The sequence below is a fragment of the Chanodichthys erythropterus genome, chromosome 3, assembly GCF_024489055.1.
Source record: "Chanodichthys erythropterus isolate Z2021 chromosome 3, ASM2448905v1, whole genome shotgun sequence".
NCBI classification, from domain to species: Eukaryota; Metazoa; Chordata; class Actinopteri; order Cypriniformes; family Xenocyprididae; genus Chanodichthys; species Chanodichthys erythropterus.
Genome location: NC_090223.1, coordinates 28,965,980 through 28,984,000, shown reverse-complemented (window position 1 = coordinate 28,984,000; position 18,021 = coordinate 28,965,980). Strand labels below are relative to the sequence as shown.

The following is an 18,021-nucleotide window of genomic DNA, read 5'->3' as shown; positions in this document are numbered from 1 at the left end:
ACACTCACAACAACTTATAATTAGTAAAAGCAATCTTTGTTTCCACAAAGTTATGTTTAAAGCCACTTTAGCTCAAATCACACAAAAACTGTATTTTTTAGGCTGGTCCAGCTAATATGCATTCAACAGTAAACAAACAGGTGTATGACACTTTACAAAAAGGTTCATTCATCAACATTAGATAATGTATTAACTAACATGAACTAACCATGAGCAATACATTTGTTACTGTATTTGCTAAGCTTTGTTAATGTTAGTTAATAAAAATAAAGCAGTTCATTGTTTGTTCATGTTAGTTCGTATCATTAATTACTTATGTTAACAATGTTAACAAATACAACTCTCTTTTTTTTAATAATGTATGAGTAAATGTTGAAATTAACATTCACAAAGATTAATAAATGCTGTAGAAGTACAGTTCATTATTAGTTCGAGTTAACTAATGTTAACTAATTAAACTTACCGTAAAATGTTACCATATTTACTGCTTTTCGCCCCAGGATTCCGAAAATTGGAGATTTCATAATCGGCTATTTCCGGCAGAATTCGCCCCTTATCGTAACGTGTGTATTTGAATCGTTTGTGTTCGGGCATTTCCGGATTCACCGATAACGGTTGGAATGTTCAAATCTTCGATGCTAGTTTTGCTACTTCTGGCCTGGAGTGGATATTGAGCTAAGAAAGCGACTGAAGAAGGAGCAAAGAAACCAAAAAAAGGAGGTGAAGAGGAGCCTGGTTACGGAATGACGGTGTTGCAGGAACCTGTCCAGGTATTTGAACTAAATGTTAAAGCGCTCCGTTGCAGTCCCAGTTGCGGGAGAAGACTTTTATCCGGCGCGAGAGACCGGATGATTGAGCGCTGCTACACCGCGGCCTCAGTTAGCGGCTAATGCTAAGGGCCTCTGCCCTTTACCTCACACAAAACCTGCCCTTAAATATACAATATATTGCTTTTATTTTATTTACAATTGATATTTTAATAAATGCAGTGATTGTCAATTCGGGACAGTTTGTTTGTTAGTAGTTTGCAGGCAAGCTAATGTGTTGTCTTGCAGGTTAGCCAACTGCCTGATTTATTGGGGGTTTTATAATTGGGATAGTGATGTTTCATTTTGACGCTTGTGTGAAAATATCTGCAGGGGTAAGAATAATTGTAAATTCGCATGTTTACAGAGATTGCTGAAGAGAATATATGAAGAGTAACGTTAACATAAACAGTGCATTTGATTTTATGATTGATGATTAGCTATTCTGGAGCTGGTTAGTTTTCTGATATATGAGCACATTGGTAATAAAAGCATAACATATTATACCCTTTTAAATTTGTATTTTATGTTTAAGTTATGCTCTTTTACTGAGCCAACATAAACGTTAAAGGTTGTGGGTTTAATAAGTCTTTGTCATATACTAGCTAGTCAACGGTTTGTCGAGTATAGCTCTTAAACCTGTTTGTGTTTGTCAGGCATCAATTCAAATGCATGTACAATGTGTACACATTGGCTGTGTCTCAAAGCAGAATGAGCTGTCTACCTAGTCAGTATTTTGGGTCATTCGAGCGCGCCTGTATGCATCACATCTGTCAGTCAACATCAGCTGGTTTCCCTCCATCTCTTCCAACCTTTGTATATACTGAAATCGTTCACCATTTCTTGAAACTGTGATTAAGACATGACAGCAAGTAACTTCATATACATAAAAATCTCTGCAATCAATCTCATTGTTTGTGTGGGGGTTTATTTAATTTGCAGTTTTGATGATCAGACGTTGTTTACTTGCTGTCAGGTGTTAATAAAATCATTAACCTTAATTCATCAAGTGCTATGGTTTACCATTGTTGTGACGCATCTTTCTTTTTGTTAACTGTAAAGGGAATGAAGATAACAGCAGCTCTGTTTTTGTCCATAGGCTGCTGTCTGGCATGCTCTGAACCACTACGCCTACCGAGATGCTGTATTCCTGGCAGAGAGGCTCTATGCTGAGGGTAATTGCACAAATCGTGCTCCGTACAGACAGACAACATCCTCCATTTCCCCTCATCTTTCAGAGCTGAGCCGAGGCATTGCATTAAAACAAGTTTGTGTGACTCAAAATGGAAGCTGACATTTTTATTGATTTGTTTAAAACACCTTACACTGCTTGCATTATTGTTTTTTTAATGTTATTTTATTATATCCATCATATTAAATCCAGAATTTGATTATATTATTTAGAACAAATCCTGTTCCATTCCATCATTCATGTTTTTCTGAATATTCTTTTCTTTTCACCTGTCAGTACATTCAGAAGAGGCACTTTTCCTGCTGGCTACATGCTACTACCGTTCAGGGAAAGCGTACAAGGCCTACCACCTCTTGAAAGGACACAGCTGCACCACGCCACAATGCAAATATCTCCTTGCCAAGTGCTGTGTGGAACTGAGCAAGTATGGATGATTCCCCAACTAATCATAACTCATGACTCATGATCATCATATCCCACTGCCTTCTTTCTTCTATCTTTGATATTCCTTACTAAACACTCAGTACTTCACAATCATAGTCAAAGCAACTGCTATATACTACTGCACAAAATCCTTTATGTAAATATTAATATAAATACTAACTAATTAAAAATCAAATATTTCTCAATTAAGTAAATATTATTTTTAGGGATGTACAAATCCAGTCAGAGTATGTAAAAAAGGGGTTATCTATCACTATAGAGCAATTCCAATATAACAATTACTATATATAATAATTGTTATAATAGAAAAAGAAAAAATCTTACTGGCCCCAAACTTCTGAATAGTAGTTTAAAATGTTACAAAAGCTTTCTATTTCAGATACACGCTGTTCTTTTGAACTTCCTATTCATCAAAGAATCGTAAAAAAATGTACCCAACTGTTTTTGACATTAATGATGATGATAATAATAATAAATGTTTCTTCAGCAGCATATTAGCGTATTAGAATGATTTCTGAAGGATCATGTGACACTCAAGACTGGAGTAATGTTGCTGAAAATTCAGCTGTCATCGCAGCAATAAACTGCATTTTAAAATATATTCAAAAATAAGTTATTTTTGTGTATTTTGGATCAAATAAATGAAGCCTTTGTGAGCAGAAGAGATTCTTTTAAAAACATTTAAAAATGTTACTGTTCTAAAACCTTTGAACGGTAGTGTATATATTTCTAATAAATATATACATATATAATTCTACTAAATATTCTAACAATAATAAATATAATTATATAATTTTAATAATAAGATTCTCTCTCTCTGTATATATATATATATATATATATATATATATATAGAGAGATAGATAGATAGATAGATAGATAGATAGATAGATAGAAGGCGATTCATCTGCGATAATTAACGCGACATTGTGTGGCTCATCACATACGGCTCTGTCTATTAAATGCCGCTCCATTTGAAAGCAGGTGATGGCGATTAAGCGGTAATTGGGGAACCGGCTTTACTGACTAAATGCGCGTGACAATCACATGCGATATATCCCCCAGCCCTAGGAACTACTAATATAAACTTCTTGTATTTTGTATGTACAATAAGCAGAATAACTGCTGCAACAACAAAAAAACTGAAATGCATAGTTAGAAAGCATGAAGCTTGCAGTGTCAGAATGTCAGTCAAGTCCAAAGCAAAATGCAACCCCCATCACGCGTTATGGTAATGCTGCTCAGACAGTATGATGGGAAATTCTCGCTGTCACTCATGCACATTTGAGCTGCTTCTTTTCTTCTTATCTTGAAGTTGCAAACCACCACCTACTCCACGACAGCTGATGTAAAATAGAGGATCGGGCTTAGGATAGCCCATACTGATAAGTTAAAATACAGATCCTTGAGAACGGCTGGACATCCCTGATTATTTTTCAATGCATTTACTAATATTAATATTAATGAGATAATAGGCAGCAGGCCCCTTATGGTGCATTTATACTGCTTTTTGTTCTGTTTATTTTCACTTAAGACAAAGTGACTGTTTACAACCAAGCATTTTAATCAAAACATGCATTTTGCTCAAAGGATGTTAATCATAAGAATAAGTGGGATTGAAAGCTATAGATCTCATTAACCATAAATACTGTGGCCTTCATTTGAGATTGGCAATCATTTTACTACACATTTCTTGCAGTTTTGAGTTATTTGTATTTTTCTCTGTCAGGTTGGCAGAAGGAGAACAGATCCTGACCGGAGGAGTCCTAAACAAACAGAAGAGCCAAGACGACATCATTACTGAGTTTGGAGACTCAGCCTGCTTCACTCTGGCACTGCTGGGGCAAATCTACTGGTATGTTAAGATTGTTTGGCTACTTACCTTGACCTACTGAAATCCGTGATCCTTAGTGAAAATACAGAGGTTTCCTGGAAAAGAGACACTAGTGATAGGCTGTGTTGTTTAGCTTGTGGATAAAGCAGGCTGGAACCAAAGCTCTTTAGCTGTAATGGATTTAGAGACAGACAGGACTTGTTTTGAGTATTTTGTTTTGCACTCGTCTACCACTATACGTCAACGAGTTTGTTGTGTTGCCCTCGCTTGGATTTCAGAAGCTGTGATTCTCGACAGTTGTAAATGTGACATTTTCTGTAAATTATTTACATTTAAATTCAATAATTTAAAAAAAAAAATTCTTGTCAGTTTAGATTGCTATTGTATTGTAAAGTTTTGATTTTTGTTGACATTTTCAGCCTGTTGCATATTTTGGCAGAAAGCCAAAAATGGCACTTTATGAAACATTTTCCGTGGCTAAAATTTTGGTGATCATGCACAAAACTAATAACACTTTCTTTTTCCCTGCAGCAAAACAGATCGAATAGCAAAAGGAGCTGAATGTTACCAAAAGAGCATGAGCGAGAATCCTTTCTTATGGTCTCCATTTGAGTCTCTATGTCAGATTGGTGAGTTTCTTTTTCGTTATTTATTAGGGTCCTCATCATCCAACCTCATCCAAGCTACGCAGTTACAGGACTCCCTGAGGAGAAGATTCCAGATAATGTAATTTTTTTTTTTTTTTAAACTGTGCCCTCTGTGCTACAGGGGAACGACCGGATCCAGAGCAGATCTTCAGATTGACCTCCTTACAGAATTTCAGTGGAGGTAGCGGAGGAGGCGTCCCCCCTCCTCCCATCAGCCCAGCACACACACCTAGTAACAACATGGGACACCGACAAGTCGACACTGTTCTAATGGAGACCCCGCAGGATACTTTGGTATGTCCTTCCTCTGGTCTTCCATGCATTTTATGATTTACGCAGAGACATGTATTATACGTATTAAGCATATGAAGTATTGTTTGGGGACATGGGTTGACTATTATATTGAACGTTGTGAATTCTGATCATATCATCATCATATCATTGTCTCTTTCCTCTCTAAAGGAGTTAAACCGGCTCAATCTAGAATCTTCTAACTCAAAGTACTCCCTGAATACCGACTCCTCTGTGTCCTACATCGACTCCTCCGTCATCTCGCCAGACTCCATCCCACTGGGCACCGGTGGCTCACTGTTATCCAAACAGGTGCAAAACAAACCCAAGAGTGGCCGCTGTCTGCTGGGGGGCACGGCCACACTAAGCCCCCTAACACCAAGGTAATGACCACTTTGAGAGACCCAAATTGAACATTAAATGGATAGTTCACTCAAAAATTAAAATTGGCATCATTTACTCCCCCTCAAGTTGTTCCTAACCTGTATAAATTTCTTTGTTCTGCTGAACACAAAGGAAGATATTTGGAAGAATGTTTGTAACCAAGCAGATCTCGCCCCCATTGACTACCATAGTCAGATGGGTTTTTCATTAACAAAGTGTAGACCCGATGTAAGTTAAAGATTTATTGTGCATTGTTGGCAGCTTCACTGAATATAAAGAAACTTTGTGAGATTGCGATGAACTGACAATATTATATATTTGCACAAATCACTTTACGCCGGTCTGCTTCACAAACAAGGGTCAGTTCAACACTGGATTTGCACAAAAGATTAACATGACAGCACGTGCTAGTCGATGAGTTGAATCAACTCCACAGGAGCAACATAAATTTATTCACTAACCATTCAGAAACGTCCAGCTGCATTCTAAAAGTAGTAAATTCTTCCTGAGTCAGTGTCTTAACTCTGATTTCAACAATGTAAGGCTGAACACCGTTACTGACCATAGTCATTTTGGCTGCGTGAGATTCTCCAGCTTTGTTGTTGTTGAATATCCGAAGTGTGAGCTGTTAAAGCTTTGCCCTCTTCTGGAAAGCAGGCTGGGAGCAGCAGCTTATTTGCATTTAAAGGGACAGACACAAAACAAATGGCACGTTTTTGCTCATACCCAAATAGTGGCAAATTTGACAAGGTATAATAAATGATCTGTTGGGTATTTTGTGCTGAAACTTCGCAGACACATTCTGGGGACACCAGAGACTTATATTACATTGTGAAAAGAGGTATAATAGGTCCCCTTTAGGGCTGTTATGCCTCACAATTAAATATGCATAAGACTTTTTTTAATGTAGTTCCAATTACTTTTTTCTTCATTGATTCCCATTATGATACATTGCCAGAACATTGAAATCTCATGGTTTCCTTCTTGTAATTATTCTTTCTGCTTTGGAAGTTTTGGAATTTTGCCTCTGGAGCCGAGCCCGGGAGACCCAACATACCTGCAGAATTACAGTCACAGTGGAACTGGGATGGAACCACCTCCTCCGCCTGGCCCTCCAAAGAAGGTGAGTCTTCTTTATTCATTGCAGCTTGCTGTTATAGCACTCCCATGTGACTTTTTAAAGGGCTTTGTTTTACAGTTTTGTATGATTGCATTCTTATATTTACCTCTTATTTGCATTCTTAATTTACCTCTTATAACATTAGCCAAGGTTTATTGAACTGGAAGAGAGCGTAATTTAGTTTGTAAATGACTTATTATTATACCCTATATGTTTTTTTTTATTGCTGAGCTTTATTTAGGGCTGCACAATTAATCTAATTTCTAATCACGATTACGGATGCCACGATTTCGTAATCGTTTAAAGGTGCGATTACAAGGAAAAATACCACTTACATTATTCTGCGTGCTTTGAATGTTACGTGTGAGAGGCGAATCACGACTACTTCAGAGTGTAAAAGGTCTAACCCAGCACAAAAGAAGCTACTAGTGTCGTAGGTGTACGCTTATGGGAAACTCCAGGACCCGCCATTTTTAAAAAGCCATGTACACAGCTTAGTGTGATCAAAATATTTATATTTCGATATGTATCGATACTGAAATATCTGAAACGATACCAATAATCCTTTCTGTAGTAGCGATACACCGATATCAGCTGCGCTGATCACACAAAGCACAGGCCTATAATAAAGCCGCCTTTGACATACATGTGCCAAAATAACCTCCTTTTCGCGGTTTATTAATGGTCAAATACACTCAGAAACAATATCACAATGCCCATCTTGGTGAGTATTAATGTAAAACAGTTCAGGAAGAATGTGTCTGTGCGTTTGTCAGGTCTTAAAGGGACAGTAGCCGAATAAACGTGCTGCTCTCTGTTATTGTTCATCAAAAGACAAAGAGAAAATCACTTACTGCTCTTGACTGATTAACTTCTGTAACTTTGATTTAATCTGTATTTAATTTTTACTTAATTTGTTTAGGGCTGCACGATTAATCCCATGAGATTGTCATGCGTGTCTCATCAGTAAAGCCGGTTCTGTGATTAGTGGTAAATGTCCATCACCAATGTTCCCTCTAAGCTGCGCGCGTGCGCGACCGCGCAGAAGAAATAATTGCCGCGCAGAGAACAGACATGAAAATTATTGTAGTAGTTTAAATGAAAAATAATTGCAGTGCTCTGGACAACCGCTATAGAGTTATTGTCGCTATAGAGTTGGAACCCGTGAATGCGGTTTACAGGTTTCATAGAAAGAGAACGATTGAGCGCGTGTGAGCTGGCTGGCCCTGAGCCAAATCAGTCGCGGTAAGAATACTGTTATGTTTGCGGACTAAATACCTCAACACGAGAGGCAACACGAAACGTTATCATGTTTTAATGAAAAGTGGTGGAAATAACGGATGAGACATTTACAATCACACACCCACCACAGGTGTAGCTTGAAAACTCAAAATACATCAGTGATATACCTCCGTTTAAATAGATTATTGTGTGTGGTGGTAGTGTGGGTTTCAGGAATGTTTAGATAACTATAAACGAGTTAACGTTCACTTTTCTTAAAAATATTTAGCTATCAGAACTGTTTAAATGCTTCAGTTTGTTTTCACTATATAATATATTAAAACAAATGGAAGCATTTAAACTGATAAAATACTGTATATCAGTTTAAATACTTAAATGTCATATTTTATTATATTATAATGTATAAAAAATTGATCTCACAAGGGGATTGTTTAGGGCTCCTTGTCACAAAAAAATCTTAACCTTCTGGTATATTGAGAAATTCATAAACAATAAACATGTAATTTTGATGGTTTAACACTGTCTGTTGCTAATAATTGACAACACATTATGGTTGTCCCAAACCATCATTGTAACTGCTCATATTATATTATTATAAAGAATTGAACTGTCCTGCAGGAGGACAGAAATTATTTTTAATAGAATTTCTTGGTCAAGTTGGTACAGTTAATACAGCAATGTGAAAAAATCTCAAATAACCTAAAACTGCTTGTTTTCAAACATTATTTAATAAATCACTAAGTTACATCAAGGGTCAAATAAAATAGAAAGGGCACATTAAAGTTAAATGTAACAGTTGTATGATAAAACCATTTTGTGTGTGTGTGTGTTTACGTTCATTGTACAGGTCTGATATAAAGTATGTTTTTTTGCTCAGGTGGCCAAAATGTGCGCTCAACAGAGAAAAGTTTTGCTCAGTGAGAAAAACAAGCTACGCAATATCGCGTTCATAATCGCAGATGAATCGTCTTCGATTATGAACGCGATATTGCGTAGCTTGTCCGCGAACTACGGCTCTGTATATTAAGTGCTGCTCCATTTGAAAGCAGGTGATGGACATTTACCGCTAATCACAGAACCGGCTTTACTGATGAGACACGCATGACAAACACATGCGATTAATCGTGCAGCCCTACATTTGTTCTTATTTTATTACTGTTTATTTGTCCTTTTTTAAATTCAATTTACCATTTGAAATGAAGCTTCCTTGTGCTGTCTAAGATATTGCAACAAAATTACCCCATTGTAAAAACAAATACATTGAGTTAGCAAATATTTGTGAGATAATTGTAATGGTAACTGATCAATGTTTATATATGAGAAAAGTTTAAAAGCTTTATCATATAAAATGATCTCTTCAGAAGAAATTTTTGATTGCCTAGACTAATAATAAATAAAAAAATAATAAATAATATTAAAAATATCTATATGACAGTATATACATTTGTTTTTTTTCCCCCTGTGGATTCGAAAATGGTATCGAATATCAGTACTTTTCAAGGTATCACAGCGTATATATTTACTTCACAAACTAACTCTACAAACATGGACACATCAACATTACACTAAAGAGAAAATCCAGCGCGACTTTGAGCAGACAAAGCAAAACATGATTATTGGTTCAAACAATGATATAAAACTATTCAAAACATCATTCAATGTAAATTGTAATAACCGTAAGTAATAATCACAATTACAATTTCAAGAGAATAATCGACAGCTCTAGCTTTATTGCTGAATGACCTGATTTTTCAGCTTATTTTAATAAATGGTCTGGGTGGACAGGAGAGGGAGCTTTTGTTGTGAATCTTTGATTGTTTAGAAAGGACATTGAACTCTTATTCCAAAAGTGCATGGAAAATCCTTCTTTCTGTGTTACATTTATAATTCAATCTATCATACAATCAAAATAAAATCTTAAAATTGTATTTATGTAAGGCTTTGTAAAATAAATAAATAAATAAATAAATAAATAAAAAATCATTCATGTATTACCAGAGAGAATTAGGCTTTATATAATCAAATTGTAAATGATAAATTACTTCTTTTGAAACAAGAAATTTCAGTCTGTTTTTCCCATTTCAGGCTGTCAGTAGAATCAGCCAAGTTGGGACGAAGTCAGTGTTTGCACAGAGTGGCAACAGCAGAGAGGTCATTCCAAACCCTTTCAATCAAACTCAGACCACTGCCCCACAGACCAGGTATAGGTCACTACACAGTTATACAGGTAACTAATAGCTATGATAATGGCTTCTGATGACATCACTTTCTGGTTTGTAGTACTACACCGCAAGTGCTGAGCCCAACCATTGCTGCTCCCCCAAATGTGCAGCCACGGCGGAGCTCAAGACTCTTCACCAGTGCCAGCTCCACTGCCAAGGTACTGTCTTTTACACATGCAAGTTTATGCATGTACATTTGCCAAAAAAAAAAGAGAAGGTTTTATAAACACTCTGTTAATGATGGAATTAAACAGGAGAACAGTAAGAAGCTGAAAATGAAGTTCCCCACCAAGATTCCTAATCGAAAGACCAAAACGAAAACGGGTAAGGGAGGAATCACCCCATCTAACCTGAATGAGAGCATTGAGATCCTCAAGCTGGATTCTTCTTTATCGGAGGGCAAAGGCAACATCAGCTCACCACAGTTTCAAGCTTTTAATCTACAAAAGGCTGCTGCAGGTATCTGAGAATATCTTGCCTTTTTAAGATGTATTTGTAGAACTATAAACAAATGATCTATTTATTGTTTTTATAACTATTACAAATAATTTAATTTCAGAAAAACTGATTAGCAGGTTCTTAATTTTTTTCCCTTTGTTTAATTCAGATGGGCTGATGACATTGATGCGGGATATTGGGAGGGGCTATCTCGCTCTCTGCTCTTATAACTGCAGAGAGGCCATTAACATCTTGAGTCAGCTGCCTTCACACCACTACAACACAGGCTGGGTGCTGGGTCAGGTTGGACGAGCCCACTTTGAACTAGCTGAATACATGCAGGTGAGTCAGGGCTGCTTAAATCAGATGACATCAGTTACGACATCAAGCCTGGTGTCAAGGGGGGCTTATGGGGGCGGGGGCTGTGGCTTTCAGATCATTGTGGGGAGTGGGGGCTTCAGAATGTCACGCCCATCCCCTCGGGTCTGATTTGTGCCACCTCAGATTCAATTTGACCCCTTCCACCCACCTCCGGCAATTTTAACAATACAATGCGTACGATCACTGGTGTATTCAGAACGTCCACTGCTAAATTCAGATGTGCTTTTACACTTTGTGTGGTGCTGAGCCAGAGATGGACACGCTCCGTGCATTTCATAGCCTAAATATCACAATGATTCAGTGTTTTCAACCACATAAAATGTATTTTATTTTATTCATTTTATTTATGTTTCAGACATTTAAATTAAGTACTAGCAAAAAAGACATTTGTTAAACACACTGATATTTGTCAGTTTGTTAAATATATACTGGTGTCTATGGAAAGCGGCAATAATCCTTTCAGTTAAAATCTGACATATTTTATTCATATAGACGTTGTGTAGGCAACTATAAAGTTCACTCTATTCTTCTCCTAGTTCAACTACGACTTACTTTTATGTATTTCAGGAGAAATTGGTAAATTTACATGATGTTAATCCAAAGATCCCATTCTCTGAATGAACATTATAAAGTTGTTTTTTTTTAAACGACAAACACTTTCACTTACACATATTTGACAATTTAAATATATAATATAGTTCATCATATAGTTAACAAATTTGTGAATATTTTGGAGAAAACATGGAAAAATAAAAATGATAGGACATCTGTCATACAGTACTATTGTGCCTGCATGACGCAAATTATAAAAGCCCCCCCCCCCCCCCCCCCCCCCCAAGTCGTGTGTCCTGGTGCTGGGACAGGTTATAATTAAAGGCATTCAAAAAATTATCAGTGGTGAAAATGATTCATTTCTAATTATTGTTACAGAAAAGGTAAAAAAATTTTCTGTTTAACCAGGCAGAGAGGATTTTCTCAGAAGTCCGGCGTATCGAGAGCTATCGTGTGGAAGGTATGGAGATCTATTCCACAACACTCTGGCATTTACAGAAGGATGTGGCGCTTTCCGCCCTCTCTAAAGATCTCACTGACATGGACAAAAACTCACCAGAAGTAAGTTTCTCAGGGCAATTTAACAAATGGGCAGGATTTTCAGTTCCTAATTCCTTTATCTCATGGTTTCTTTTTTCTTCTCTCTGTGTCCAGCCCTGGTGTGTAGCTGGCAACTGTTTCAGCTTACAGCGGGAGCATGACATTGCCATTAAGTTCTTCACACGGGCCATCCAGGTGGATCCCAGCTTTGCTTACGCATACACACTTTTAGGGCACGAACTAGTTCTCACAGAGGAGTTGGAGAAAGCCCTGGGCTGCTTCCGCAATGCTATACGCCTCAATAAACGTCACTACAATGCCTGGTATGGTCAGACTCTACTCTTTGGCTTTGGAAATGAAATGCTACTTTTAATGAAACCTGAAGTGCATAAAATAAAATAAACAGTAGAATCTCACTAATATTACATTGTGTCTGCTTCTGTCTGCTACTTCAGGTACGGTTTGGGAATGATTTACTACAAGCAGGAGAAGTTTAACCTAGCCGAGATTCATTTCAAGAAGGCTTTGAGCATCAATCCTCAGAGCTCTGTGCTGCTCTGTCATATCGGAGTGGTGAGTAAATCTAATACGAGGAAATTAGTGTTAAAGGGTTATTTCACCCAAAAATGAAAATTGTGTCATTAATTACTCGCCCTCATGTCTTTCCCCACCAATAAGACCTTTGGCCTTCGGAACACAAATTAAGATATTTTTGATGAAATCCAAGAGGTTTTTTATCCTCCATAGAAAGCAATATAATTACCACATTCAAGGTCCAGAAAAAGTAGTATAAACATACAGTCCACGCGACTGCAGTGGTTCAACCTTAATGTTATGAAGTGATGAGAATACTATTTGTGCACAAACACAAAACAAAAATAACGACTTTATTCAACAATCTCTTCTTTTCCCTGTTAGTCTATTACGCAGTTGACATAGTGAATGCAGTGCAAAGTTTCTGTGTTTGTCCGAATGCCGGCTCAGTATTCATGTGAGCAGCACAAGGCATGCGTGTGTGATGCTGACACAAGAGCCGGCCAATACAGAGTCGGTGTTCTAACGTAGAACACAGAAGTGTCTACAACGTAAACTGCGCAAGAGACTGAAATGTAAGAGAAGAGATTTTTGAATATTTTTGTTTAGTTTTTTGCACACAAATTACTCTCGTCACTTCATAAAATTAAGGTTGAACCACTGTAGTCATGTGGATGATTTTAACAATGTCTTTACTACCTTTCTGGGCCTTGACGGTGGTAATTAAATTACTGTTTACGTAGGGGTCAAACAGCTCTCGGATTTCATCAAAAATATCTTAATTTGTGTTCCGAAGATGAATGAAGTTCTTATGGGTTTGGCAACATGAGGGTGAGTAATTGATGACAGAAATTTCATTTTAGGTGAACTAACCCTTTAATCTAACGTGATTCAACCTAAATTTGAATGACATTGCAGGATTGTTACTTGAATCTGGAAATGCCAGACTAGCTTAATATATATACGTTTGTTTTGAATGGTTGCATTGCTACATCATCTTATCTTATCTTCTTATCTCATGTGCTCCATATCAGGTTCAACATGCTTTGAAGAAATCAGACCATGCACTGGAGACCCTGAACAGAGCCATTAGCATCGACCCCAAGAATCCGCTATGCAAATTTCATAGGGCCTCAATTCTCTTTGCCAATGAAAAGTACAAGGTATGTCTCAATTTCTATCAACAGTCAGACAAGATTATATACATTTTAAAATGTTAAATAACTAATTTATTCTTCACAGGCTGCTCTGCAGGAGCTTGAAGAGCTAAAGCAAATAGTGCCCAAAGAGTCCCTTGTTTACTTCTTAATAGGAAAGGTACACCTACAGCTCAGCTGCTTACTTGCATGTATTTTACATCAGCTATATATTGCTATCACCATTTTAAAAATGTCCACTAAACAAATGTGCTACATCTCTATAGGTCTATAAGAAGCTTGGCCAGACTCATCTGGCACTAATGAACTTCTCTTGGGCCATGGACTTAGATCCCAAAGGGGCTAATAATCAGATCAAAGAGGCCATAGATAAGCGATACCTCCCAGATGATGATGAACCTGTCACTCCTGATGACTATCCTTACTACTCAAGTAAGTCTCCAACCCAGTGAGCCATTTAAGTGGCCCTGTGTGCACTATGTAATGTTGTTGGTTGGTCTCAGCAGCAGAAGTGGAGGAGTCACAGGAGAGCAGTATGACGGACGCTGATGACACACAGCTCCACACCACGGAGAGCGACGAGGTTCTGTAGCCCCTCCGGACCCCACTCTGGACTTTGAAATAATGCCAATTTGGGGGCTGCTCGAAGACTCCAGCTCTGAAAAAGGAGGAAGAAGAAAAAAAGGAAAACAAACTGCTGCTAATAACAGTACCTCCTCATTTCTGTCATGTTATTTTCATCATTCGTTCTTGCCTTTTTCCACCCCCTCGTCATCATGCCTTAGAGGTCTCTCATCGGTCTGATCTTCTGGTCCTGTCTCATCCCTCATCGTCACTGGCAGGCGTCCTTTTATCGCAGACATGATCACTTGAAGAATTCAAGTTCTGTCTGAGCTCAAATTGCCCTTATTTGCCAATGACTCCACTGTCTTCTCAACAATTTAATTGTCAATTAAACACTCAAAAAGAGCCACAGACATTCATCAATGTTCCTGTCTTAATGCTTAGGCCTTTTATGTTATTTTAACGGCATTTAATCTGAATAAAGACCTGTGTAAGAGTTGGTAGTCCTTTGATTCCTCTCCCCTCCCTTTTTCTACATGGAACGTAATTGCCGGGAGAAAAAAAAAGCACTTTCTGCCTAAATAAAAAAAAAAAGTGTTTGGCTTAAGAGATTCAGTGTCAACCGCATATCTTCTATCAGATTGCCATCTGTTTAGAAGAAAAATCTTTCTGAAAGATAACTATAGAAAGTACTAGTTCTGCTGGATGATGCAGTTCCCCCCCTCCACATTTTAAAACTTGTGAGTGATGCTCAAAAAGCACTTCTTTTGTTTTATTTATTTTTATTTTCAGACAAATTTGCCTCTCTCATACTCATCCGTTTTACTCTAAAAGTTATCAGTCTTCAAAACATCTGCATCCACATTTTGCCTAGATGCAAGACCTTGATTAGACAATTGTTGAGTAAACGATGATAAGTGAAGGGGTGTGGTGGTTTCCTTGACACACATTAATCTTACTGTGTGTTTCAGAACCCAAACCACAATGCCCAGATTAACAACACTATTGTATGGCACAGTGACCAGTGGTCAGACTTCTTGAGACAATTTTCTGAAATGTTGGTGCTGTTGAGGACAATACTGATGAACATATAGAAAATGTGCACAAAGTATCTTTCATGGATTTTATTTTACCAGAACATGTTTATTATTATGAAATGTTTTTGATCTCTGCTAAATGCTTCTTATTGTACATTTTAAGGAATTAAAAGGTAATAGAATAAACAACTTTGACTGAAAGCCCTGATGTGGTCATTGAGGAAAAATACGAAACCTGGTACACTAATCTACACTGGGGTTTTTCTTTAACACTGTTTAAAAGTGCATAGGTTCGTAAAATTACCTTGGGTTTCACCAAAATGCCATGATTCCACTTGAATGACTACAGTTATTTATACAACTGTGAAAACACAACTAAAATGTGCTGTCCCTTACAATGGACCATGTAAGAAGGTTTCAGCATTTGTAACTTAATTATAAATGTCTAATAATATTGTGTTTACATATATATGCGCTGACATTCATAAAATCGCTTGCGGGAATTACCACAACAGACAAAGACACTGCGATTTTAAGATTTACAACAGACCTGATATATGTTCAAACGTGACATTGTGTTTGCATATTTAACACACAACAAACAAAAATCAACTCTTGCAAAGTTACAGTTTTTTTACTTTCACTCGTAAACCCATCTCTCTCTAAAAGCACATAAACCAGCCAATCAGCGGCTGGCTTTCCAGCCACTAACCAATCACAGGTTGAAATGAGGCGGTACTTCCGGCTCAAGTCTGGTTGATCTGTGCAGGTAAGTGAACGTGAATTCTGTACTCTGTCATGTAAAATATACTTATTTTTGCTATTTTAGTATGGGGAAAAATGCTGTTTTCAACGTAAAATGTTGAATAAGATCTACAAGATAACACGGTTTCATTTTCCTCTCATTCAGCGAACGCTAGACATTATGACAAAGTAATTTCATCCCGGAGATTGCAGTCAACAGGCCAAAAATTGTTTGGGTTCAAAAAAATCTATCGGTCCATCAGAATTAACCTCCAAATAAATTTAAAACAACTATAAAATTGTATTTTTCCTGTAGTTAGAAGCGAGAATGTCCGCTTAAACGGTACCCTTTGAGTTCGTCTTGAAGATGTGAGTGGTGATGAAAGAAAGGCTGTAATACAGCAGAGACTATCAGCTGATGATGTTAGCATGCTAAACCTACTGTGAACGGGCCTGAGTAAACCAAATTAACACTGGACTTTAGTACAAAGCCTATCTAACTAATAGCAATAATTATATCCGTATTCATATCTCTATTTTAACTCTGCAAGTTTTTCATTATATTGGTATTGATTGTGTGTGGCTGTGTTTCAAAACCTAGTGAGCTGCCTACTGAGTCAACATTCTGAACGCACGTATGTCAGGTAGGCAGCTGACGTGCTTTTGAGACACATTCCGTTACTCCATCATCTGCCTTCAGACGCGCCTTTCTTAGTCTTTTTGTTTACATTTCACTATCTGTTTTCAATTCATCTGTTAAGTTGAACTAACTTACTTTAGTAAATACGTTTTCTCCTGTTATTGTCTCCTAAAGTTCTGACTGTGACAAGTGAAATACTTTTGCGGCTTTTTATTGTGTAATGAATGTTTACGTTTAATATATTGAAACTTTTACAATGTAAATCTTAAAAATTGTTCAAATCAGATTAAGTATTTTGAAATAATGTATGTTATTGTAAGGAATATAGGCTATTAAAATGATAAAAAAAAAAAAAAAATCTAACTTTCTTTGTTATTGTCTGTTTGTTTTTCAGACTGCAGGTTGGATCGCTGTCTGCGTTTTTGAGTTTACAAATTACATTTGGATTAATAATGGAGGTTCCAGTAAACCATCAGATGAGACTGAAACTAGTCATCTCTAAGGTCTGACTCTCTTTTAATCATGTGTGTATTTGCATCTGTTTTAGTACATTCAGTTGTAATAATGTATTATGGGGATGTTTCTGTAGTATCTCTGCAGTATGCATGCTATACATTGTTAGAGTAAACAGAGAAAATAGGCGTCAGCTAAATAACCAGTGCCACAGAAGGGAAGTTAAAAGATATTGGCCCGGTTTCACAGACAGGGCTTAGCCTAAACCAGGATTAGGGCATTTAAGTAACTTTTATAAATGTACACTAGAAAAAAAAACATTTCTGGTGTGTATCTTGAGACAAAACAATAAGGCACTGATTTATTTTAAGATACGTCAGTGCAAGTTGCTTTCAGTTAAAACAGCTCAAACATGCATTTTAGTCTGGGACTAGCTTAAGCCTCGCCTGTGAAACCAGGGGATGGGGTATTCCCTTTTTAAACACTAGATGGTGCTGTCTTTTTATTTATTATTTATGAGGGCTTCTGTAAACAGGAAGCTTTAAACCCTCCTCATATTGGTTTCACAATTTCTCATTTCTTTAAGCTGATAAAAGCCCATTTGTGACCCTGGACCATAAAACCAGTCATAAGTCGGACAGGTATATTTGTAGCAATTGCCAACAATACATTGTAAGGGTCAAAATGATCAAATTTTCTTTTATGGCAAAAATTAATTAGGATATTACGTAAAGATCATGATCCATGAAGATATTTTGTGTATTTCCTACCATAAATACATCAACAATGTATTTTTGTG

At 37.1% G+C, this 18,021-nt stretch overlaps 1 protein-coding gene across 2 annotated transcripts; it reads left to right on the top strand.

Annotated features, from left to right (window-relative positions):
* Positions 1–612: 612 nt before the first annotated feature.
* cdc27 (cell division cycle 27) lies at positions 613–15,575 on the top strand. Of its 2 annotated transcripts, none has more exons than XM_067372979.1 (19): positions 613–770; positions 1,906–1,981; positions 2,275–2,422; positions 4,172–4,297; positions 4,808–4,905; positions 5,045–5,217; positions 5,386–5,597; positions 6,610–6,721; positions 10,046–10,161; positions 10,241–10,340; positions 10,437–10,641; positions 10,790–10,962; positions 11,962–12,114; positions 12,208–12,416; positions 12,549–12,666; positions 13,662–13,790; positions 13,870–13,944; positions 14,051–14,216; positions 14,291–15,575. In XM_067372979.1, the coding sequence occupies exons 1-19, from the start codon at positions 744–746 to the stop codon at positions 14,374–14,376; spliced, it is 2,502 nt and encodes an 833-aa protein (XP_067229080.1). In that variant the 5' UTR covers positions 613–743; the 3' UTR covers positions 14,377–15,575. The 2 variants fall into 2 exon arrangements, with proteins under 2 accessions (XP_067229080.1, XP_067229071.1); XM_067372970.1 differs by having other exon boundaries at positions 14,288–15,575.
* The last annotated feature ends 2,446 nt before the right edge of the window (positions 15,576–18,021 follow it).